General features: G+C 39.7%; 1 protein-coding gene across 3 annotated transcripts in view; it reads left to right on the forward strand.

Moving 5' to 3' along the window:
• Positions 1 to 1,057: 1,057 nt before the first annotated feature.
• The window catches only part of eeig1a (estrogen-induced osteoclastogenesis regulator 1a), a 37,772-nt gene continuing 14,675 nt past the window's right edge, over positions 1,058 to 24,154 (forward strand). The window contains exons 1-2 of one of the 3 annotated variants that reach the window (XM_004555693.6): positions 7,625 to 7,764; positions 7,988 to 8,150. In XM_004555693.6, the coding sequence (XP_004555750.1) occupies positions 8,008 to 8,150 (143 nt within the window). In that variant the 5' untranslated portion in view covers positions 7,625 to 7,764; positions 7,988 to 8,007. Of the gene's footprint in view, positions 1,080 to 7,624; positions 7,765 to 7,855; positions 8,151 to 24,154 lie in introns of those variants that run through there. The other 2 variants (XM_004555692.4, XM_076891187.1) reach the window with 2 other exon arrangements.

Below are 24,154 nucleotides of genomic sequence, written 5' to 3' on the forward strand. Positions count from 1 at the left end.
GAGTATTCAAATTTACATTTTGTTTCAATCACATGCACAGTATGGTAGTTTTTGCCACATTTTCTTCTATTGTATTTGACATATTTCTTGTGTAAGTGGTCCATTAACTATGTGACCTGAGTATTTCCATTCTGTGCTACAATACATAAACATAACTACAACAATGGGGAAACTTTTTTACTGTACTGCATTGCATATATATTACAGTTTTAGCTATGTTTTTAGCACTGAGATTTTATGTAGCTCAATTAAAATGTTTGTCAGGGGTTTCCAGCCCCCACGAAAAAACCATGACAGGACAAAAACACTTGTTTTTGCTCCTTATCACAGATGCTGATTACCTGTTTACAGCTCCACTGAGGAGGCCACAGCTTTGTTTTGCTTCTTTCATTCACAAACAATGGTCTCATGACCCCCCAGACTTATCTTATATACCCTTTGCAGGAGGCCTGACTTCTATAGGCTGCAAACAAATGGATTAAACTCCATACACAAAGTAAATTGGCTGTATCTCCAGCAACTCCAAAGGTAGAAAGCTTTTTAGAGATTGCTGCATATTAACTAAACTTTATTGGTACTTTTACTTTACTGGAGAGTCTGAGTATCTCTCCACTATTGAAACCCTGTGTCTGCAACTCATCCCCTCACATGATGTTCCCTGCAAAAAGTATTGCATCACTTTGTTTGGCTTGTGGTTGGGTTTTCTTTTGGGGGGGTGTTGTCCTCTGAGGCAGGCAAGCTGCTGGCCCATGAAGGCTGGACAAAATGAATCACAACAAGGACGAGCGCCAAAAGCCAAAAAAGGAGCTGAAGTAAAGCCAAGAGTGACCTGCTGAGCCCTTGAGGATGAGGCAGTCAGATGATTCTGAATTTCAACAAACACACACACACACACACACACACACACACACACACACACACACACACACACACACACACACACACACACACACACACACACACACACTGACACACTCCTCTGCATGTGTCTAAACTGTCAGGCAGTGGAAAGGTCTCAGTTTTGATGGAGACAGCTTTCCACTGTATTTTAAGCCGGGTTAAGTTTGACCTCTGCCTACGTGAGTGTTTACTAAAGTCTTTCTCTTATAATACTTCTGGCTGGGATTTGGAATGACTCTGCAGGCAAATATGTTGCTATAAATAGTGTACATAGTATTTTCTTGTGTCTTTGGCCAGTTGTATTTGTTTGTCCGCACTAACTGGGGGTGGGGGCGTGGGGGTATTTGTCCGCAAAAGTCTGGTTCCGTTGGGGTTCCCACTGTCTTCAAGTGCTTGCTAACAGGGCATTGTCTGATTATTGGGACTTTTTCTACAATGCTGTATAGTGTCCTGCTGTTGCTATACAACATACTGAAATTAAACTCCCAGCTTAAAAATCAGCATCCTTCTATCTGAGACAGTGTATTTTATAGAGCATATGAAGACTGCCAAGTTACGTATAGTTGTTTACTTTAAATGTGTGCAGCACTCAGAGGTTGAGTCTCTTAACCTAATGAGTGTACCAAAGAAAAGAAGCAAGGTTAATTTTAAGTTAAAAGCATTTTGTACAACAATAGTTGTTCATATAAATAATTTTATATGAAACTCAGAAAAACATCACAATACGAATGGCCTAAATTTTCCTTTAGAAGGCTAAAGTACTTCTACACAGTATTTACATTATGAGACAGAAATCAAAGTTTGTATTGATGGCAACACGACGAAATTAAGGATAAGACGTTAAACAGTCCCAGTCTTTGCTTCTACTCTTCCAGAACTCTGTCTTACACGGAAAAATCACGCACAAATTAACAAATGAAACAATTATGCACAACCAGTTTAGATTATGAATGCTTATGAGGAAATTGCACCTACGTCCAGAAAGGATGGCTGCAGCTGCACGAGCCTTAAACATCTAATATTAGCAGCGGGTAGTCACAGGAACATCAAGCTGCCCAGAGATGTTCCCGCAGCCTTTAACTTTACCCTGCTTGGCATTTCTGTACTTTCTCCTCTGTGTCAGTGTGATACAAGAGAAGCCTGGGATACTCCCTACCAAGAGATATCACACATTTTGTCCAGGCCACCTCAGAAGATCTTTGCAGAGTAAATAAGCTTTTTTTCTCTCCACTTTTTTTGGTTTGAATCTGTGACACACCAAAGGTACCAGGGCATGTATCACAACATCGCTTAAGAAGACTCTCCTGACTTTTCAAGCAACACTAAGCTCCAGCGCCCCCACATGCTTTTTTCAGCTTGATAAAGACAATAAAAAGATACTTTATATTTATTTGAATTACATTGTTTCAGTTCAACGTCTTTTTTTTAGGGCAGTAGTGAGGGAATTGAAAATTCCAATGGTGCTCTAGCAAAAGTACAGACTCATGGGACTGTTAATGTTCAACTTTGAACCTTTAATTTAACGATGGTGTGATCTCTGATACATTAGCTGTGTTTAGACTTTGATTCTTGTGGATGCGTGACATGGTCTCCAGTCTTTGTGTGGCAGTGAACCGTGTAAACAACGTATTACGATTCCCATTAGTCAATGTTCTTGTTCAGTTTTTGATCAAATATTAATAAAACCAGTGTCTGTGTGCTGCATGAGACACAGGAAGTCAATTAAAAACCTTGTGTACAAGTACTCTTAGTTTCCTAGTGACATATAAGGAGTTTATTCATTATACAATTTGCTGGACTGAAACCGCAACAACCACTTTTAACTTAATTAGAATTAGAAGTTAGTTTTATTTTGACATGTGATATTAAACTCATCTGGCTTAATCCACTTAAGTTGAAGCAGCAACATATATACATATGTTTTAAAATGAAAGCAAATGTCTCTACACAGAGGATGCTGTATGGCAGTCGTCTTGTTCATGTTGCTACAGCCTTAATTATAAGTAAAATAAAAGCTTAAAAATTAACTGGAAAAGTTGTAGGGACAATTACCCATAGTCCCGATTGCAAAATGAATGAGGAGAAACAACCCTTAACTCCATATTTGGAGACAACAGATGCTTAAATATATATAATTTTTGTCCTGTCATTGCCAAGATTTGGAAGAACAATATTTGAAAGCCAGAAGTCACATTTTCTGATACCATAGGGTTGGGGTTATTTCTCAGACCCCACAGGGTAACTGTGAGGGTATCAACAATAATGGCTATGCCTGTATGACAAAATAATAAACAGCAGTAACAACAGCACTGGTGGTAAGAGCAACAATAACAATATGAGGCTTTAATGCACGCATGTAACTCTGAGGTTCATGAACACGTCAGTAAAAGTTCACTAGAAGCATAAACACGTTAACGTGGCCACTGTCGTTGGATGCCCTGCGTCACACAGCAGCAGGTAAAGACAAACAGGACTCAGCAGGAGCACTTTAACCCGCACGGCTGCACAAACAGTCCGTATCTGACAGCAACAGGTGACAAGTGAGGGGGTGTTTAATCATGAGTAACTGGGAAACGTCACAGGGGGACAACATGATAATCTGTTGTTGCCTTCCTTGGAAAAGGCTTTTTATGTTGCATTGTTACTGATCGTTATCATCTGCGATTCACATTCAGTCACAAGATTTACGACCTAATTTCAAACACAGAGGAAACATCTTGTCCTTTACAAATCACCTGGTACATAGCAGGTCTTAAAATTGTGTAAATTCAACCTCGGATGAACAAACCTCGTAACATATTACACCGCGTCATTATTCTATTTAACAAAACTTAAGCAAAAATGCAGAAACGGCGTGTGAAAAATAAAGTACACCCCATGATTCAAAGCTTGCAGCACCACTGTTCATAGTAAAATGTGAAGGAATTGTTTTCTTAACACTTTATTAGTTTTATGTGTCACTTTGGAAGATTTTTGATCCACTCTTCTTTTCCTGCCACAGAATTTCAGTCAGGTCTGGACTTCAATCATTCTGTTGCAGATTTGTTGGTGTGTTTGTGATCACTGTCCTGTTGCATGAGCAGACAGATGGCTGCACATTTGGCCAATTTGCTGTTTATTTATTTTTGACAAACATTATGCTGTGGATTATAGCCACACATCTTCACTGTGGTTTCATCTGTCCAAAGGACATTGTTCCAAAAAGATCTTGTAGTTTATTCAAATGCTATCAGCCCTTTAGAGAGAAGAGGCTTTCTCCTGGAAACCCTTCGAAACAAACCTTAGAAAAAGTTTTTAAAAAGCCATCATTCTTCAGTCTTTTTTCTTTAACTGTACTGTCAGGAACCTTAACATTTAACATGCTAACTGAGGCCTGTAGAGTCTAAGACGTAGCGTTGTGGGGTTTTTTGGGTTGGTTTTTTTTTCAGTTTTTCGGAGCATTACACAATTTGACTTCAGGGTCAGTTTGCTGGGATGTCCACTCCTGGGAAGATTAACAGCTGTCTTAAATGTTTTCCACTGTAGAAAGATAAACTTAGCCTCAGAACCCTTCTTTCAGATCACTGCTGATGTCATTCAATTCAGTTCCCTTTATATTGTAAAATAAAGACCTGGCAATAATACAGAGAAAATAGAGAAAACCCCATAGGAGCAAGCACTTTTGTGACAGTGGGAAGGAAAAACTCCCTTTTAACAGGAAGAAACCCAAGCAACCACGAGTAAGCCTGCAGTCTGAAAGCAAAGTGCTCTGTTGGGGTGATGTGCTCTCTTTCTAGATCCTCTCAGTACTCTTGCGGCAGCATTTTGGATCAGCTGAAGACTTTAGGAAGTTTTCTAGGACATCCTCCTCAGCATTGAGTTAACACACATCTGAATGCTTCAGACCTGCAGCCTGTCCTGTTATGCTTTTATAGAGTTGGTCACGCTTCCTGATGAGCATTTAATCAAATGCTTTAGGACAAGTGTGGGCAACTCCAGGCCTCGAATGCCGGTGTCCTGTAGGTTTTAGATCTCACCCTGGGTCAGCACACCTGAATCAAATGATTAGTTCATTGCCAGGCCTCTGGAGAACTTCAAGACATGTCGAGGAGGTAATTTAGCCATTTGAATCAGCTGTGTTTATCTAAAACCTGCAGGACACCGGCCCTCGGGGCCTGGAGTTGCCCACCCCTGCTTTAGGACTATAAGCACCTCACTTCTATTTACCCTCTTAATTCCTGTTGAAGCAGTCAGAATGGACAGGTTTTCAGAGCTTCTGCCTTTGGCCTGGTGTGATATGTCATGTGTTCATCTGAGGTTGCATTTATCCAATTTTAACACTTGCTAAGGACCAGATATTTTTTTTAAATGACCATTTACTGATACATAAAACGTCAGATGTGACAGGACATTAAAAACACAAAAAGAACATGGAAATCACATCAGCTCTAGTACCTTAAACCCTTCAATAATGCACCGTGGTATCTGTCACTCTGCAAACAACACCAACAGTTTGTTAGTGTGACCCCAGCCTGACCTCAGGACACCATCTTCTAAGACTGTCTCGATGTTTCATCTTAAAATCTGGAGGTAGCCATGATAACATGAACCATTTACTGCTTGGGAACATAAATGTAGATTTTTGACTGTTGACAAACAGTTACTGTGAGGTCCAGGTATTTTACTTTATTTCAGTAAGCTCCCTAAAGTCTACCACGAGGTAAATCAGCTGCACACATACACGGATTTAATAGAGAACTTTAAATACAGGCTGAATTTCTTCCAGATCTGTGCTGCCCTCTGTTGGCTGACTGTTTACTGACTCTTCTCATAGATGCACACGTTTCTTCGTGGCATACATTAAACAGCCTGTTTAATGTTAACATATCCTGTTTAAAACAGGATATGTTGACCTGCAGCCTGAAGTGCGCCCATGCAGACACATTAGCAGGCAAGTAAGTCCTGACTTTGATATGACACATCTTCAAATAAACCGAAAACAACAACCCAACAAATCTTTGTGCGAACTTTATTGAAACCTCCTACGACCTGGCGTTCACATATCAGCCTAATCAGCCCAAATATCAAGGAGAAATTAAAAATGCATGCCGAGGAAGAGGAGGTTAAACTTGGTCAACTTTATTTAAACTTTCCAAAGGTTTTAGAGAGTACGGATTAAATAAATAAATCAGTGAGCTGTAAAAATGATTCATGATGTCATCAAGTTTTCTTCTTTTGGTCACAGTGTCTGAAGGAAAAATGCAGAACTAAGGTGAAAAAGGGGAAAGACTGCGTAAATTTTATTTCCAAAATATTAATGTATTTCTAAAAAGAAAAGTTTTGATCCCTGGATGTTCATGGTTCAGTGGTTATTATTAGGTTTTTGCCACTTACAGCTAAATCTGCAAAATCTGCTTAAAGTGAAGTCTGAGCAGCGGTGCTGTGAACCCATCCAACCAAAGGAATTTATAAAAATTTATAAAACCCAGATGGGTTATGAAATCACTGAAAATAATGAAACAAATTAAGTTGCACAAATCTATTTTTTTTAAATGTATTGATTTTTTAAATGTAAAAATAAATTAATATTTATATAAATTTATTTATTCTTTCTTTATTAATGTGTGCTATTTGCAGGTTTGGGGGAAATATTATCAGGTACTTTCAATCCATGTAAAATTATCAGGTGCTAACTGGTGTATAACTAATAAAAACAGACACAAGGAAAAAAAATGCAACTTATATTTAACAAATTCAATTTGAATTCATTAAAATCTTCCGCGTAAAGTTGGTAAGTTTTGAGTTTTTGGATTCCAAGTCCCTGAAGGTAGCATCACTGTGGCGGTTTGTACCGCACGGTGGCGCTGTTTCACGTTGAACGCTACAGCATGACTGGCATGAATGAAAGTCCAAAAACTTTAGGCAAGTTCATCAGCTTGAACCAGTGTAGCACCGGAAGTGCCATGACTCACCTTTAAAAAGTCTTCCACAGATAAAATGTTTCGTGTTCATGCGCCCAAATAAATCTATTACATCTATATTCGTTTCACTTTATATCAGTTATATATTTTTTTAAAGCAGAAACCACAAACCTAGCTAGTTAGTGTTTGAATAGCATCTTGATTAAGTTTGAACATCTGAATGAGTGTTGTGAATTTATTATAATGTAAAACTGTTATTAGCAATCACATGAATTCATTTTTAAAATTGCACATAAATTTGCAAGTTTTATAGTTTTTAAAAAAAATCACTTTAAAACATTTCTGAAAAACCATCAATCATCTATTTCATTACAACAACAAGACAACATTATTCGGCTTATTTTTAAGTAAACTTTAATCTCTGCTTTTTCATTGTACTTTCCTTAACTGTCACTCACACAAGTTGAACAATTAGAGCTGTTATTAATGTATAATTATTTGTTTAAATGATTAGTCAGTGGTTGCAGTTACTGAGTAATTTTTTTCTTTTTCTTTTTCCAATTTATGAACACTTTAAAAAATAAATCTTAATATTAAACATTAATTCCAGTAGAATGTTTCTTTTGATAATCACAAATGTATTTATTTATTTTATTTACATTTTAATATCTGTATCAAATAATACGATAAAAAAAATACTTATTTTATCTTAAGTTTGTATATAGTTTGGCTGCCGACAGAAAAAGAAATTAATGCATCTTTGCCTGACAAACATGGTTTAGACTTTATTCTGAAAGGTAAAAACCGGATATTCCGCAGCATACTCTCGTCAGCTTGATGCTGCTAGCTGTAGGTTCCTCCTCTCCGTACTCAAAAGAGAAAAGCAAGCTGAAATGTCTTTTTTCGTCATTCCGTGTTGTTGAACCGCGGCTGGTGAAAGCCAGAGGACCCAAAATGTCCCCAGGTGGGTTTTTTCATTACTTTTAACCAAACACCTCAAGTTTTTTTCCCACTTTTACGGACATCTTTGAACGAAACGCTTAATTTGTTTTCAGATATCTGCGGTGAATCACGTCCTGAACAAGAGTTCTAATGAAAACACACTGAAAACACCAAGTCGGCACGTTTACTTTAGCACAGCCTTGTTTTTTACCGTTTACCGTGTTTTCCCCCGTTATTTTTGATAGCTTTGAGAGTCTTTTAAACTATGGCGTTCTTCGTGAAAAAGAAGAAATTCAAGTTTCAGACCCATCTTACCCTGGAGGAGCTCACCGCGGTGCCTTTTGTCAACGGCGTCCTCTTCTGCAAGCTCCGGCTGCTGGATGGAGATTTTGTCGCTACTTCTTCCAGGTAAATACTCCTGAAAACAACCTTAAACGTTTCTTCACACATGCAAAACATTGTTTAAAGTACCATGTTGTGGTCTCATACAGTTTGGAAGCAGTTACGGGAGGTTAAAGTGCATCTGTAGACTAAAGTGCATCTGTACATCTGAGCTTGCAATTACTGCAGTGTGTCTAAAATGTATGCAGGGTATATTAGTATATTATTTAGTACAGATTCGGTGGTTGATTTTTGGGATAAAGATGCAAAAGTTTGCATCTTAGCAGTCTCTGTTATTCCCTGTGTTGTTTTTAAACCTGTTTCTGCTCTGTTTGTGTTGCACCAGCTCGCTCCATGAGTCAGATTTAAACGCTGGGTGTTGCCATGTTAAGTGGTCTATCTGTGTATCTGCATTGGCACCTCTGCTGCACTGGGCTGCCAGACTAAACACAGCAGCAGCACCTCTAAAACCAGCTCATACTGGTCAGATAATCTTGGTGTACCAGCTCTTTCAGCTGTGTCGGGGATGAGACGGGGAAGATAACTCTGATTTCTGGGCTTTTCATCTTCTCATTTGCGTCACATAACTTCAGATTTTCTTCTTCTGACCTTGATAACGTTCATAACTTTCATCTGTTTTTCCTTCCTCGTTCCTGATTTTCTAGATGAGATCAGGCGAAGGACACACAAGGTCTTTGCTTCAGTGTTTCACACTTGTTGGAGGTTGAATGGATACAGTGACTGTCTGAAGTCAGTTTAAGACCCTCCTGCTTCTCTCTCCTTCTTACAGACTGGCTTACTGAACTGACCTCATTGTGTAAAACAATATGAGGCACTACGCTGTTAGTCAGCTAAGTGCTTTATTGGCGGAGGATCTCTGAAGTGCTTTTAACCTGTTTATCAGATCCAACGATGAGACCACAATTTTCCAGATCTGCTTTCCTATTTCACTGGTTGAAATACTCTGCCTCTTTTTCTTCTATTACTGGGATGTTTCCTCACCCTGTTTGGACCTCATGTACATACAGGCCTGCTGAACTTCAAATCCCACAGCTGACACATGTGTATGTGGGGTGGGAGGGGGGGGTTCCTGTGCGTACTTAAAAAGCAGGTCATCCTCTTCATCTACCCACTCAGCCTCCCTGTTTGCACGTAGCATCACTGCAGACTGAGTGTGTGAGAGGAGCTCACAGAGGGGAAAGTAAACACACAGACAGATCGGGATCATCTTGATCAGGTTTCTTGTCTGCTGATGTTTCCGTTTTCTTACCTTTCATCAGTGTGGCGGGGAAAGCGGTTTGGGACTTCTGTGAGGAGCAGATAATCTCACGGAGGGAGCAAACCTCTGCGGTCAGAGCCCAAAACCTAGTTACTTTGGAGAACATGTTAGTAAATTCAATTACAACACATTTAAAAACAACAGACAGTGACAGCAAGTGATCAAAACATAAGAACATTTATTCATTTCTCATGATTTAAACAGCAACTCCCACTGATTTCAAATCTTAAGGGTGGCCTGGCCAAGGCAGTAGCCATACGAGCTTTAAAAAAAACATGAAAATGCAACAAATAAAACATGAAATAAAAGATCTCTAATGTGATATACTATATACAAATACACACAACAAAACACTAGTGGTTTCACCAGAAAAAAACATCAACGTCTCCTGATGATGCTTTTAAAATCATTTGTAGATATAATTTCCTCACCCAGGTCATTTCTAAAATAAGTCCTCAATAGTAACGCTGTGGGAATCTTTAGTTAGATCAATAAAATCAGATTTATGGCCATCTGCATAGGTGTACTGAGTTTGATTGTATTAAATATTGAAACAGAAAAAGTTTAGGTTATCTGGTAAATGGCAGTGATATTATAGTGCTTTTAATTTAACGTTAATGGTGCTCTTAACCTAACACTCAAGAACTTGGAGTCCAGTGGATGCATAAGGGGGAACTGTACGGTTCAGCATCTTGGCCAATGATACTTGAACATGAGACTAGAGGAGTCGCGGATCAAACCACTGAACTTCTGATTGGTAGACAAGCCACTCTACCTTCTGAGACAGCTTTATTGAGCCTCAAATTTGAGAAACGCTTGTGCAAAAGCTGATGAAACTGGAAACGTGATGTATAACAAGAAGCAAAAGCTACTCTAGTGGAATCCACTGACTTTTGCCAGTTTTGTGTTGTAATATAAACACAGAGGTCTCTGAGGTTCAGGGAGATCCATTGTTTTTATTTTCTGCCTTCAGAGGATTGCAGCTCTCACTAAAATGTTTATCTGTCAAACTAAAGCTCCCCTCTGCTGAGGAAAAAAGCGAACTAAATGCCTCCCCTTTCCCTTTCTCTCGGCTCATGTCCCCTGGAGCAAGGACGGCAATGTCTGAGCCCTCTGTGCCCTCAGAGGTCACTCTCATCTCGGGTGGTTATATAACAGCTCAGTCCTTCCCTGGGATCAGTTATCATCTCTGTGACTGAAAACAAGGGCTCTCTCAGAGGAGGGGACAACAACCGTGGCACAGGGAGGCTCCCTCCACGGCGGACATTAGATTAGGGTTATGTCATAGATCTGACAAGCCCGGTCTTTGTATGCAAGGCCCCGCCTTGTTGAAGGTTGGGGACAGTTGGGGTGGGATTAACAGCGAACGTGTCCAGGGGACTGCGCTGTTGGAAGCACAGAGGGGATCACATGCTGCAAATGTGACTGTCTAGCTCTCAGAGCAGCGTGTCAGGGCTTTTTATTTAGTACAATTGGAAACTTTTTACTGAAGCCATAAAATACTCTAGAAAGTGTTTACTGAGGTAAATGGGTAACCAGAGCAGTCGCCCTCCTGTCTATGTGTCATCACTGTTTTAGCCGATGCTAGCTTGCAACCAACCAACGCTCTCCTTTGGAAACATGAGCCGAGAAACAAAGTGTTAACTGTGTTTTGTTTTTTGTTTTTTTACTGTGCAAAATCAGACTCGCTCAAGGCTGAGGTTTTTTTTTTTTTTGTATTTTTTTTGAGGGGGGTTGTGTGGCGTCTTTAAATGTTGTATTTTGTCTGAAGAGCAGTGACGCATGACACTAACTGGGGTTATCAAGTCAATTTCCACACTAGAAAAGACAAACATAATATATTTGGAGTCTTGTAGGCGGTGCTTCCCTGCTGGGGTGGTATTAAAGGCGACTGAGTACTATGAAGAAAAATTTATTATATCATGGATTTTAAATCTCATCTGGTGGTAAAAGACTGCCCTGTGGTTTCAAATATCTGTGCGGTTTGTTAATGCTGTTATGGTGGCTTTTACATTAGTCTGAATGACCACAGCAGTGCCTTGCAGGTGGATGTTGCTCAGGTTTAAGCAAAGGGTTTAACTTTTCTGCTTAATAACCTTGTGTTTTCTCCAGAGCCCCCCTAATGTCTGCATACCTGCTGTGTAACACATTGGAGCAACTGAAACTAATAAAGGAGTGTTTTTGCAGGGGTTACTCTCAGTCTGAACTCTCTCTAATGCCACAAAGTGGGTTAATGTTTATACCAAAATATTAAATTGGTAATTATTTTTAACGGGTGCAGTAATTGTTGCCAGCTTTGTGGTTGTTTTGGGACTTACTTGGATAGTTTCAGTTTGGAGATATGTAGCTGCACCCTCCCTGGAGCAAACTGTGCAGAGCTTAGAAGAAAATTGTGAATCACTTCAAGACTTTGCATTGTCTAAGGAGACTGTTAAACATGAGCTTTAAAGTCTAGCTATTGGTGGAATAACTTGGACCCCCCCCCCCCCGCTTGGTTGAACTAGTCTGTTCAGAGATGTATCACAGTGATATAACACATAAACTCGTCATGCATGCACGGACTTCTTAGAAACTGAGCTAGAAACGGCTTGAAAGAGTTCAGGGAAACAGAAAACAGAGTTGTACTTTAGTTATAACCTTTTTTGGGAGTTTAGCGTTCTGCATTTATCTTTGTATTGAGGGGTAATTACACTGCAACGAGTATATTTTTATAAAAGTAATACAGTAAATCCCTTTCAGATTGTTTTGCTAATCGAGTGAAACGTTCCTCCAGTTGTCCTGCCTTCATGTAGATCCCAAAAAGGAATGTGCAATCAGCCCCAAGAAGCCCGTAATCACCCAATCCCTTTTTTCCTCTTATAAATCTTTCCAAATGGTTTTGTATTGAAAACCAACAAAGACTCGTTCGAATTTGATTTTTCTTTGGTGCTCACTTTTTTAGGCCATGTGAATATAAAGAAGGCTAAAGATTACTCAAAGTATTTTTTAGAAAGTATAGCTATCTGGGAGGTTATCAGCATTCGAGAGTGTCCACTGCGTCGAGTGTGTTGGACTGCTTGTGGAGAATGTGTTTTCACTCTGTAGAGCTATAGAAACCAGATGGTCTCCGTCTTGATTTGGCAGAAGAACATGCTGCAGGAGTTTGCAGGCTTTATCAGCTCTGATTCTTACGGTTCAAAGTTTACATTTTGGACATTCAAGCTGATTCTTTTAATCCATGCTGCTCCTGATATTTCACCACTGCCTGACACCAGTGTGAAAACACAAACACATCAGCCCTTGATGTATTTCTCTGGCCCTGCTGTGACCATTCCTGATAGATAAGCAGCAGGAGATGGAGAGTGTTTCTGTGTTTCTAAGAAAAACACAGGACTTCTGCAGCGATTTGAGACTCTGAAGAAAGTGTGATCACTTTTTATGACTGCATAGTTATGCCAGTTGTACCTGGCCGACTTTTCCCTGGATCTTGTTCTTATTAAGAATAAAATCTTGTTTTTGTTTTAAGTTTAATTTACACTTCTGTGTTCAGTCTGTATAGCGCCTATGGTATAGCCTGTGCAACAGGCAACACAGTTAGCCAGCATTTTCATTTGAGCTAAGTGCCAGTGTTGCAACTGGTCCGCTTCTTATTCAGTCATTCCAGAAGGAGGAAATGACATGTAGTTACATTTCTGCACGGAAATTGTGTTGTAAATTAGATTTAACAAACATCTATAAATCCAACTCAATGTGACTAATGTAATTGTTAGCTTTGACTGGATGCTCACAGGCCAGAGCTCTTGGAAGATGTAAAGCAGAGGGACAATTATGAATTGTCATAGAAGTACTGTGTGTGTGTGTATATTTGGTGTAGTAACAATATGGACTTCCCTCTGCTCTCTGTCCCTGTGTGGGGGGGGACATATGGGACTAACATTAACATGTCCTAATAACAAATAAAAGTCCTAATGTGACCACTAATACTTTGGATTATGTTCGCACTGATTTACTCACTTGCACTTCAGTGTATCTTGCTGGCTCAGTATTGTGTTGCGCTGCCAGCAGTACTTCCAGGATGTAGTTCTTAGGATGTTGAAGTATCATGATCCGTTGGGTGGAGATGGCAGTTTCCGGGCAGTAGTTGTCGCACATCACCGACACTACTGCTGACTAATCCAACATATAATGATGAGTACATCAAAGGCATTGTAGCCCGCTTTAACTGTATAAATAGTTTATATCAGTAAAGAGAATCCAAAGTAGACTTCAGTGATGAATCTGTTCTCTTAGTCACAAACATCTCTGTTAATGTGTGCCACCCTACTTCTTCTGCACTCCGTGCTTTAATGTTTTATTTCTTCTACACAGTTTATAAAACTGTATCACGGGGCATTTAGTCATTCTTTGTATCTGTAAAGTTTTGGCTCGAGCGAAAGCAGCTGCAGGGGAGTTCAGTGGAAACGCAAGCAGGAAACCATCCAGCCACCTCTGTTTTAAACCACTTTTGGCAAATTCCCACCAAAATGTACCTGCACTGCTTTAATGCACAAGTGTGCAACCATGATGAATATTGGAGCCCCTTATTTTGTTAAGTCTACAGATGTGTGCCACGTGACAGAGAGAAGGGAACGTCCAAAACAAAAAATAAAACGTAAGGAAGACATCCAGAGAGGAGCGGGTTTGCGAGGAGAGTTGAGAAATACGACTGGGACGTGGCGCTCCTCAACAGCTGTTTCCTGTTTTCCTCTCACTTTTCCAGCGGTTAGCGCTTTGCTGGGATGTGAGGGGAGGCGCGTGGGGTGTGGCGGGGGGGTTTTTGGATGTTGGTGGTCTGGTATCTGACCAGGTAATCAACGTGAACTTCCTCCATACAAGGGCTTTCCTGTTGTGAAACTGATTGTTAGGGATTGCAACTGTAGAGCTGACCTTTTTCATTATCACACATGTGTGACAGCAGAGCTTCACAAAAGTTGACTGCAACCAACAAGAGACGAGAAAGTCGACTTTATCAATAGTCAGAATGACTCCAGTGTTAGGTTAAGGCCCCGAAGAGGCTCGTTGATTTGATTTCCCTTGTGGGTTTAAGATTCCAGAGCCCAGACTGTGGTGTTTAGCCGCATATAAACCCGCTGATGATTGCATCCAAATTACAGCCAAATTATTATGACATTAAAATGTAAGAACTATCAGTTTGGTTTGCTTTTTTACTCCTAAACTGACAAATAGTGAAAGGAAAAATAGCCGTCAGTTTTACAGAATGCATAACTCTTCTCTGTCTTATAATTGTTTTAAGCTTTAGGTTTAGGATGTTAGTTGGACATTACAAAAAGAAGGTTGATTTTCCAGGTGGTGTTTGACCTAAACAGTTACAGATACAGGTGAATGCAGTGGTATGTTGACATTTGCCGTTCTTTTCCTGAAAAAAGCTTACCGTTTAGTCCAGCTCAAGGTTATGTGAATAAAAGTGATACTTTTGGGTGGTGAGGTTTGCCTAGAAGAATGAAGAGGTGCTTGCACTGTCTTCATCCTACACTGGTGCTAGTCTTCTGGGTTCTCTGTTGTATTTTGTTTTGCTTCCATCTGCAAGGGGCGGTTGGGGTCATGGTGAAAACTGTAGCCGGCAGGAACAGGAGTTTGCCCTTGCAAGATAGGGGTCATGGTCAAAACCATCCACTAATCCTGCTTCCATGTCTCCCACCATTTTTGCCTCGTTTTCATTAAATAGATTGGTTTAAATCTTAATTATAGAAATACATGATATGATGGTTCTATAGTTAATTTGTATTTGTGTTAAATAATGTTTTCAGTATTGAGCAAAATGAGTAGGACTGATGTAACAAATTTCCCACGTGTGGGACTAATAAAGGTTATCTTATTTGCTGTAACTGAGCATGTTGTACTTCACTGTAACCAGGGCCAAACTACCTATGAATTTGACATTTAATTGATAAACTTCCCATTTAAACATATTATTTTCCAAGAAATACTGAATCATCAAAGGGTTCCACATGTGAGCTGTTTAATTACTACCTTTGAAGTCTACGTTACCATTTGCTCTACTCATTTCCCCTCAGTTCCCTTCACTGTCTGAAACGAGCCGTTTTAGATCCCCCCCCCCTTTAAGGCCACCCTCCCTGTAAGCTGACTTTCTTCTGATTGGCAGAGGGGAGATGAACATATTTGGGACGTCCCCTCATACAGAGCCAATAGTAGGACAGAATAGTCTGTTTAGAGTTGTTTTAAGCTTTAGGTTTTGGCTCACAGGGATTATTTGTACATGCGCTGACCTTGTTATGTGAAACTTTGGTCGTGTTTAATTTGAACATAATGACAGATAATAAAGAAAAATAGAAAAATGAGCCGCTGGACTAACACTGACACATTTACACTGATGATGATCAGTAGGTGTATTTAAAAAAATAAAATAAAATACACGATAAAAAAGTTAAAGCAGCTGGAGGAAGTAACTTTTGTTCTCGAATGGTTGTTAAAAGGGTGATGGCGTCAGCGAGGATCGACCCTGTGGCTTTCTGACTCCTCGCCCGTTCCTGTCCCCGTCCGTGGACTCTGCAGGATCCGTCTGCTTCCTCAGCACTCTGCCGTCTGGCTGTTTATCTGAGCGCTCGATACGACCCGACCGGGGTCCTGCCTGAATGTTTGTGTTTCTTGTGCGGCCGCGGGCCCCCGGAGCCACGCAGCCGGGATGAGCGATAAGGATCCCGCTCTGCCGACATGTTGAGTCATCACATGTGAGGTCCGGTGGAGGGGCAACTCAAATCACAGGCCACAAGTTTATATCTCAGTCTTGCAGGCTGAGTTTAGTGTGTAATCACAACTTTAATGATTGTTAGTGGAGAGATTGTCTTTGCTCTAGGGGTCATTTAGGCTCAGTTTTCCCACATTACAAGAGAACTGAACGTCTGAAGAGCAGGAACATGAACTCCAGTAATCTAGCCATGTCAGTTTTAATAATGTTTTTTGGCAGCTCAGAGAAGGTCGGAACAAAACTGATTCCAGTTCCTGTAACTTTAGCTCACCGTGATGGATTTATTTTTCATCATGTAAGGGTTTCCGAACAGCAGTAGCAGATGTGATTCGTAGATTCTGGTGCTTGAACCCCTGAGACACCACAAAACTGTTTGTCAGAGATGAAGCAGACTGTAAATAAATAGTCAAAATTTAAGGAAACTGTCCAAGATGACTTTCTGTGTTAACATTTTAAAAGAAGTTGGCGTTTTAGAAAATGCTTTCACCTGAAAAAGATCAGCGTTCTGCTCAAGACAGGCTGGATTAACACAGTTGCACACAAACATAAGAAAAGATATGTAAACTTGTGTAACATTGACAAGATTGTATAGAGCTGTCTTAGCCCACCACAGATAACAAAAATAACACCAAATAAATGATAAATAGTTCCTAATAAAGACAACAGAACAGGGGGTGCTGCTGAAAAGGGTTAAAACTGTGCATCGCAGCCTAGTTTCCGCCGATGTCCACCAGTAATGAGCCAGTCCTCACAGACTTCCACCAGCACAACAGTACAAGCTGTGGTTTATTTATTTATTTTCTTTATAAGTTGCACGTTTTAAATCTGTTTCCTGTAGTTCATTTGTAAACTGAAAAATTAAGTTATTTTTCATGTCGAGGCGTTCCTGTCTCACCCTTTTTCTCATGCTGTGTTTCCGGTTTTTGTCTCCACTGTATCTCCTCAAAAATACTCTGAAGAGTTACTTCATATCCTTTATTTGCTCTTCTTAGTTTTAACCTCGTTTCCTATGTCCTCTTCCTGTCCTCCTGTGCTTTTGTCACTCAGTTTGCAGATCTTATGCTTTACTAATACTTCCCAGTCTAGCCAGGATGTTACCGTTTTATTTAATCTGTTGGTCTTCTTTGGTTTTGGTTTCATTATTTGACTTCAAACCTGTTCTCCTGTACGAAAACCTAACTGTGTTTTCAGTTTGATCGATGGTAAATTAAATGTGGATAGTGATGCTCGTTGTAGAAGTTTGACAGCTTGTTTTCAGCTGCTGGAAAATATGCTTGGATCAGAGCAGATTTCTTTTATAAATACTCGTGATTTGGTTCAAACGTACCGGATGATGAAAGGGTTGCCTGCAGGACAAGCGCTTGGAAGAGGACAGGCACAGTCACGGCCTCCGTTTAGTTTTTTTTTTTCCTCACAGGCGGTTTCATGTCCTCTGTTTATGTGAGCTCTGTCCGGCTGTGGTGAGAGCAGTTTCAGCATCTGTCTTCTGTCTCTGCAGCCTGTTTTTACTGAGCTGCAATCGCAGCACAGCGCAGAAATGCTGCTCCCATGAAGTCTTTCATTTTTGGGGGGTAAACCAAGTGTTTTTGAAGCCTCTAAAACAGTTTATATAAGGTTTATTTTAGTAAGTGAAAATGTTTAATCTGTGTCCTTTGTGATGTGTGATAGTGCACATACTTGGTAAGAAAGAATGTATTCTTTACAACATTCTGATGTCTGTCAGAAAAAATAAGTCCTTTTTTGGCTCATGGTTAAACTTGAAGGTTTTGTTAAATCCTACTTACAAACAAATGGGATCAAAATATATTGGTAAAGTTTTAACCCACATACTGTCTCACATAACAGATTATGGATTAGGATGAAGACAGCTGATAGCTGTAACATCTTTCAACAGCTTAAATGTTTGTTTGTTTTTTTTTGACAGTTTCAGTATCAAACTCTTTCTTTTTGTTTTGTTCTATATAAATGTTCATATAAGGTGAACAACAAAGCAGCAGCTGTTTGTAGGTATTTCAGTATAGCTTTAATAACAACTTGTATTTGTAGGTTTGCAGCAGTTTTGAAATTTACTGCAAGCTGTGATCAGAAGGAGTTGAAATGACGCAAAAGCTCAGGTGACGGTGCTTTCTCCCTGTCATTGTGTTTGGTGTGTTACTTCTTTTGAGGCTGTCACTGCACTTATGGTAACCGAACATGTTGTCATCAACCACATTGATGTCGTTTTACATCACTTGTCTCTCCACGAGTGACTAAGTGAGTGAGGAGCAGTAAAAGGAGGTGCACTCAGACTGAAAGTGTGACTAACGGTGTGAATATCATCAGCAGTAGACTGACTCTCTAACTGACCAGAAATGAGATTCGTCCAAATAAATTGAATGAACAACTACAAAGTCAGTTTATTCTGACTTTGAACGACTGTTTTTCTTTTCCACCAACACAATGCTGGACTTTCCACTAGAGAAAGTGGGATGTTGGTGCCAGAAAGCTGCTGCTGGCACAAAATTAACTGCGTGCATCACAGGTATTCTGTCTTCTGATTCTTTTATGTATTTTAATGTTTTAATGCTCCAGCCAGTTCTGCCTTGTTAGCCTTTGGGAACCATCCCACATTCTGATAAGTTGCAGAGCCACACCTTAACAGGAATCTGTATATTTTTCCAGTTTTCTTTTCTCACCATATATTTATTTTATAAGCACAAAGAGTTTGAAGTTTGAAGCTGGGTTTTTGTTCATACAAAATCCTGTATTTGCAGCTGACTCTTTTTCCCAACTTCTTCCAGCTGAGGTGAATCAAACCTCCTGATACAACACGTTGACCTTTTCCTTTTAGGTCAGTGTTGAGTGACAGGGGCAGCCTTTGCAGATTTTAATTTCAGGGCTCATGTAGAAATACGTAGACCTCAGTCTTAATAAATGTCTGGGTCAGATCAGAATTGAAACGAGGCGGCTGCTGGATGGGGATTTGGAGTGTTTCCTTTGGTTTTGTTCCAAGGTTGTTTTCGTTACAGACAGCCGAGGCACATGTAAAGAGCAGAAGCCAGAGCTGGTGTGAGCAGAGCCAGAAAGCACTCTGTTAAAACCTCTTCTGCAGAATTTGGGGTAATGGGGGAGAAACTCACGGCAGCCTCCTCCTGCATTAAAGGAAAAGTGTGAGAGTGAAAACAGGGAACAGAAGAGAGTCAAAGGCAGCAGGTGAGATTAGAAACAAACACCTTGTAAAAATGTACCAGGGTGAAGTCGAGTGTTGGTGTGAGCTGCTCCTCCGCCTCCTCCTCCTCCAAGCTGCTGGGAAAGCGGTCGGTGGATTTGAGTGCGAGGTTTCCATGGAGCCTGAACAAAGCCATCTGGACTGAGGAATGTGGTTTGGGAACGCTCCACCTTACACACTGACTGACCAAAAGCGTGGGGTCCTGATAAGTGTGTGTGTGTGTGTGTGTGTGTGTGTGTGTGTTCTTGTGTTTTGACTCTTCTTGGAACCTCACTTGTTTCCAGGGATAGAGAGATTAAAACATTTTACCTTCCTTCACCTCTTTATATGGCCTGTTTGGGAATTAGACTTTGGTGAAGGGTTAAAGTTTTAGGAGGGGGTTGTGCATGTAGTAAGTTACAATAGATTCTCTTGTCATTTGTTTAGAAGTTAAAAACTCAAATTTTGATTTTAATAAAAGCAACAAACTTTCTTTGGATAAGCCAGCACATGATGTCTGATTATTTTAGCTCCATAAAGCCGTAAACAACAGGTTTTATATGTGAGTAATACTGCCTCTTCTTTGTAATAGACTTCCAGGCTAATAAATACAATAACAAGGAATAAATAATTTAAATGTAGCCAAAGAACACCGTTTAGGGCAATAAAAAACATAGAAGCAAAAATGTAAACTGTTTAGTACTTTTAATTCTTAAATTATCTTAAACAGAAAACACATATTACATGCTTTTATATATGCAAGTGTGATCTGTTCGTTCCCCTGTAGTAGGATGAGTTGCTGTTAAAAGACAAGAGCTCTGAATAATATGACTAAAATGTACTCAGAATAGTATTTAATTCATTGTAAACGTGCAAACGTGTAACTGGCTCAGCTGTTTAACATTTGCTAACTGTGAGAAAAAGAATTAAAAGAAGAAGGAAAAACAAGATGATAGTGGTACAAATCACACAACACATCGTGGAGAGCTATGAATAAAGATGAAGGGGGGATGGGAGTGTGAGGAGCAGCTGCTGCTAACTATAGACACTGTGCGTGTCGTTTGAGACAGCTCGACCTCATGTACACTGAAGTGGCTGAAATTAAAATTAAAAGTAAAAAAAAAGATTTTTAACTGAACTCCTGATCTGACTGTCTGACTGGTCCAGAGCAATGTTTTTAGGCCAGTTTTCCATAAATTTGTGTAGTAGTGTTTCCTTAAAGAGTGCAAGCAAATTCATTATGCATATTCATGGGCTACACATGATGAATCCTTTTGATTTTAATTTAACATGTAAGTGACCCAAGTGTAGAAGTGGAAGACTAAAGGTGGCATGTTTGTTCTCCCCTATGAAGTTTTTTCAAAGTAAGTTATGTTTGATGCAAAAACATCTGCTAAGCATGGACTATAAAAGATGGACGTAACTTCTGGTCTGAAAAGTGAATCCCGTGCACAAATGCTTTAAAGCTGCACTTTTCTTAATGGCCACCAGGGGCTGATACCCATTGTTGGTAAAAGACCAGTCCTGTACAGGTCTGTGGGAATAACGGCCTTCATATGAGACCTTAGTAAATACCTGATGAGTTTATGTGGTCAATCACTCGTTTGAAATGATGGTGAAGTATATTTTTTAAAACAGGATTATTCGGGCTAATGATTTGTGATTAACAAGTTTTTAGCCAATGAGCATTCGGTTTTCCAGTTGGATCTATCCGGCAAGATGGCGAGAAAGCTCATCTTGACAGTTTTAAACTTGACTTCACAAACCAGCAGAGCACATGAGAGTAGCTGCGCTTTGGGTAAATTCAGAAAAGTAATCACTGATTTTTCTGGAGTTAATTATGCCTAATGGAAATGTTGCAAAAAACCTAATTGACGACAACACAGACATCCATTTGTTCGTCCATCAATCCATCCACCTGTCCAGCCATCTGTCTATGCATCGTCTCCATTATCTTATCTGAGGTCTGGTTGCGGTGGTAGCAGGCTAAGCAGATTATACCAGACATCCTTCTTCGCGCTCAGCCTTTCCAGTTCCTCCAAGGGGATTCTAAGGTGTTCCCATGGTAGTAGACCCAGATGTCAACCCAGCAGGTTCTGGGTCTTCCCCAGGGTCTCTTCCAGTTGGATGTGCCTGGTCTCCTAACCAGATCATCAAACTTCCTCAACTAGCTCCTTTCGTTTCATAGAAGCAGCAGCTCTACTCTAAAGATCCCTCTGGATATCTGAGCTCCTCATCCTACCGCTAATGCTGAGCCCAGCCACCCAGCAAAGGAAGCAAAGCTGCTTGTGTTCACAGACTTATTCTCGGTAATTCAGAAGTTGACTCGATGAGCTGAGCGTGTAGGGATCATCTACAAAGTGTAACAGGAAAAACTAAGATACTTCAAACACACATCACTGGTCTTCTGTTGGTTTTGCTACTTTAGTGTTGGAATAAAGACTTTTTCGAGTCACTTTTGTACTGTTTCATGAATATCCTGCAGCTTAATTCATTTTCTTTTTTGTTGTATTGGTTTTCTGTGTTGAGCAGTCACTGGGAGTTGTTTGAGTGTAAATGTTCCTCTGTACAGTTCGAGGGTGCTGTGTGGGATTGGTGAGGAAACACTTGGTGTATTGTCACACTAACTTTTAAATCCAAAGGAGCTGTAATAGAAATTGAGCTCATTAGTGCTGATCACGAAGCCCGCCGTGTCTGTGATTTATATGTGGTGGGATTAAGGAGGCGTCACGCAGTTTAAGTGACTCCAGAAACATTTGGCTGTCCATTTAATCTATTCCTTCTCAGCATGCTGTTACAGACTTTCCAAAATGAGCTGTTTGCCATTTAGAAGGAGAAAAACATGACTCTTTTTTTTCATCTCATTTCACTCCTGATTGACAGAACATTTACACAAATTATGGGGCTTTTCAGCAGGATGGTATTTAACAGAAATGTTTGGCTGACAAGATGATGGTGATTCACAGTAAAGTGTAGATTCTCATAACTTCACAATAATAAATACTAACCTTTACGTAGTGTTTTCGTCCCCCCATAATGAGCATGCCCTATAGTATTTTAGAGATTTAAGAACAACTTGAAACATCCTGACTTTGGCTTTTTTTGGATGTCTCTCCTTTAGCACCAAACATTTATATTTAGGTGCAAATAACACACTGCTACTCGCAACGAAACACTGCTGGCACATCTCAGTAAATTTTAACTCAAATACCAAAAAAAAAAGACGTTTATCAACAAAAAAGACATTTTCTTACCTCATTTTTGGTGGAGGTAAGAAAAGACAACCTGTGAAAACACCTAAAAGTTTTACAAGTTTAGACACGTTCAACCTAAAGGAAACTGCTTGCTTTAAGCAGAGCCATTCTACTTCCTACTGATCCCATTGTACAGCAGTTGGCTGAATTGAAGCCTAGCTAAAATACATATTTGATTGCATGCAAAATGTGGAAGTAAACAAAACATTTCTTACAGAGAGGCCAATTTAGCCATATAAGCTAGCTTTCTGCTAATTAATGCTGGTTGGTCATCTAAGGTTTTACAGGGTGTTCTTCCTTGACGGTACCCATTTACAAGCAATAACTTGAAGTCAGAAGCATAATCACTCCACAGCAGAAACTTCCATGTGTGCTTAGGAAACATCTGGATTTAGTAGTTTATCACGAGGTGTTAAATTAAAATGACAGATGATATAAAGTGTTTTATCGTACTGTGATCTCCCCAATATTAACAGAAAGATGTTTCACTACAATTGAAACCCACAGAGAGAGAACAAAGAAATGTTCATGTTGTCAAACCCTTGGTTAAATGATCAAAATTATAATTTTTTTAACCCATGAAATGTAATCCGACAATGTTCCTGCTCATTCTGCAGAATGTGTGTCTTTTCTAAAAACTCCAAGTCCACAGAGTGTATGTTCACGGTTATATTTAAAGTTCTTTATTGTAACTTATGGTGTGTTTATATTAATAAACATTAACTCAGGGCTGGCTTCAAACGTTTGGCACTATGTCAAAAAAGGCGTATTATGTGAAATCAGTCATCTGTGTCAGAATGCTTCACTGACTCATGTTTCAGGGTGTTTGCTTTAATAACGGTAGATGACTAGTGACTGTCAAAGCCGGACTGGAGATTCTGTTTGTTTGCTCAGTACATGTATAAGAATTGTTATAAATGACACACAAAAGATGATGAGAGCAAACCTGTGGAAGAATCTGTAACAGCCCCTAAAAAGAAATCCGAAGCAAAACTTTTTTTATTTGGGGCAAAATCTGCAAACTTTTTAAGCATTAAAAAAAATAAATAAATAAAAGATTTACTGGCGATTCTGTACATGTGTTGTTGGTGTCCTCGAGGCCACTGAAACTGAAGCTAAATTGGTAATCAAAATCAAAATAACTTCCCAGAGAGGGATGCAAGTGGTGAGACTTGCTTATAGAAAGACTTTGGCTTTATTCCTCAGTGGTTCTTGTGCTGGCATCACAATAACTGGGAATGATGGCCATGTCATTCCTGAAAATAGAACCATTTCTGGGAATTTTCCTATTCTAGAAGCTCAAACATTACAGAACATGCTCATTATGGGGAGAGATTGCTTTGACATTTGGGAATGCGGGTGCACAATGGTTAGCTTTCAGTCATTTTTTTTTTTAAATAACCAACTAATGGATACAACTTTGACAGTCAGTGACTCTAAATTTGAATAAGAGTTTTAACTAAAACTTTTATTCTTTGCTTTAGACTTCGCTTATGACTACATTTCAGTGGCGCTGGAGGTGGTTAGTTCAGTAGCCCCAGTGCTTCCTGACTTCCTGGTGGCTAG

Source organism: Maylandia zebra, linkage group LG12, assembly GCF_041146795.1.
Source record: "Maylandia zebra isolate NMK-2024a linkage group LG12, Mzebra_GT3a, whole genome shotgun sequence".
Lineage (NCBI taxonomy): Eukaryota > Metazoa > Chordata > Actinopteri > Cichliformes > Cichlidae > Maylandia > Maylandia zebra.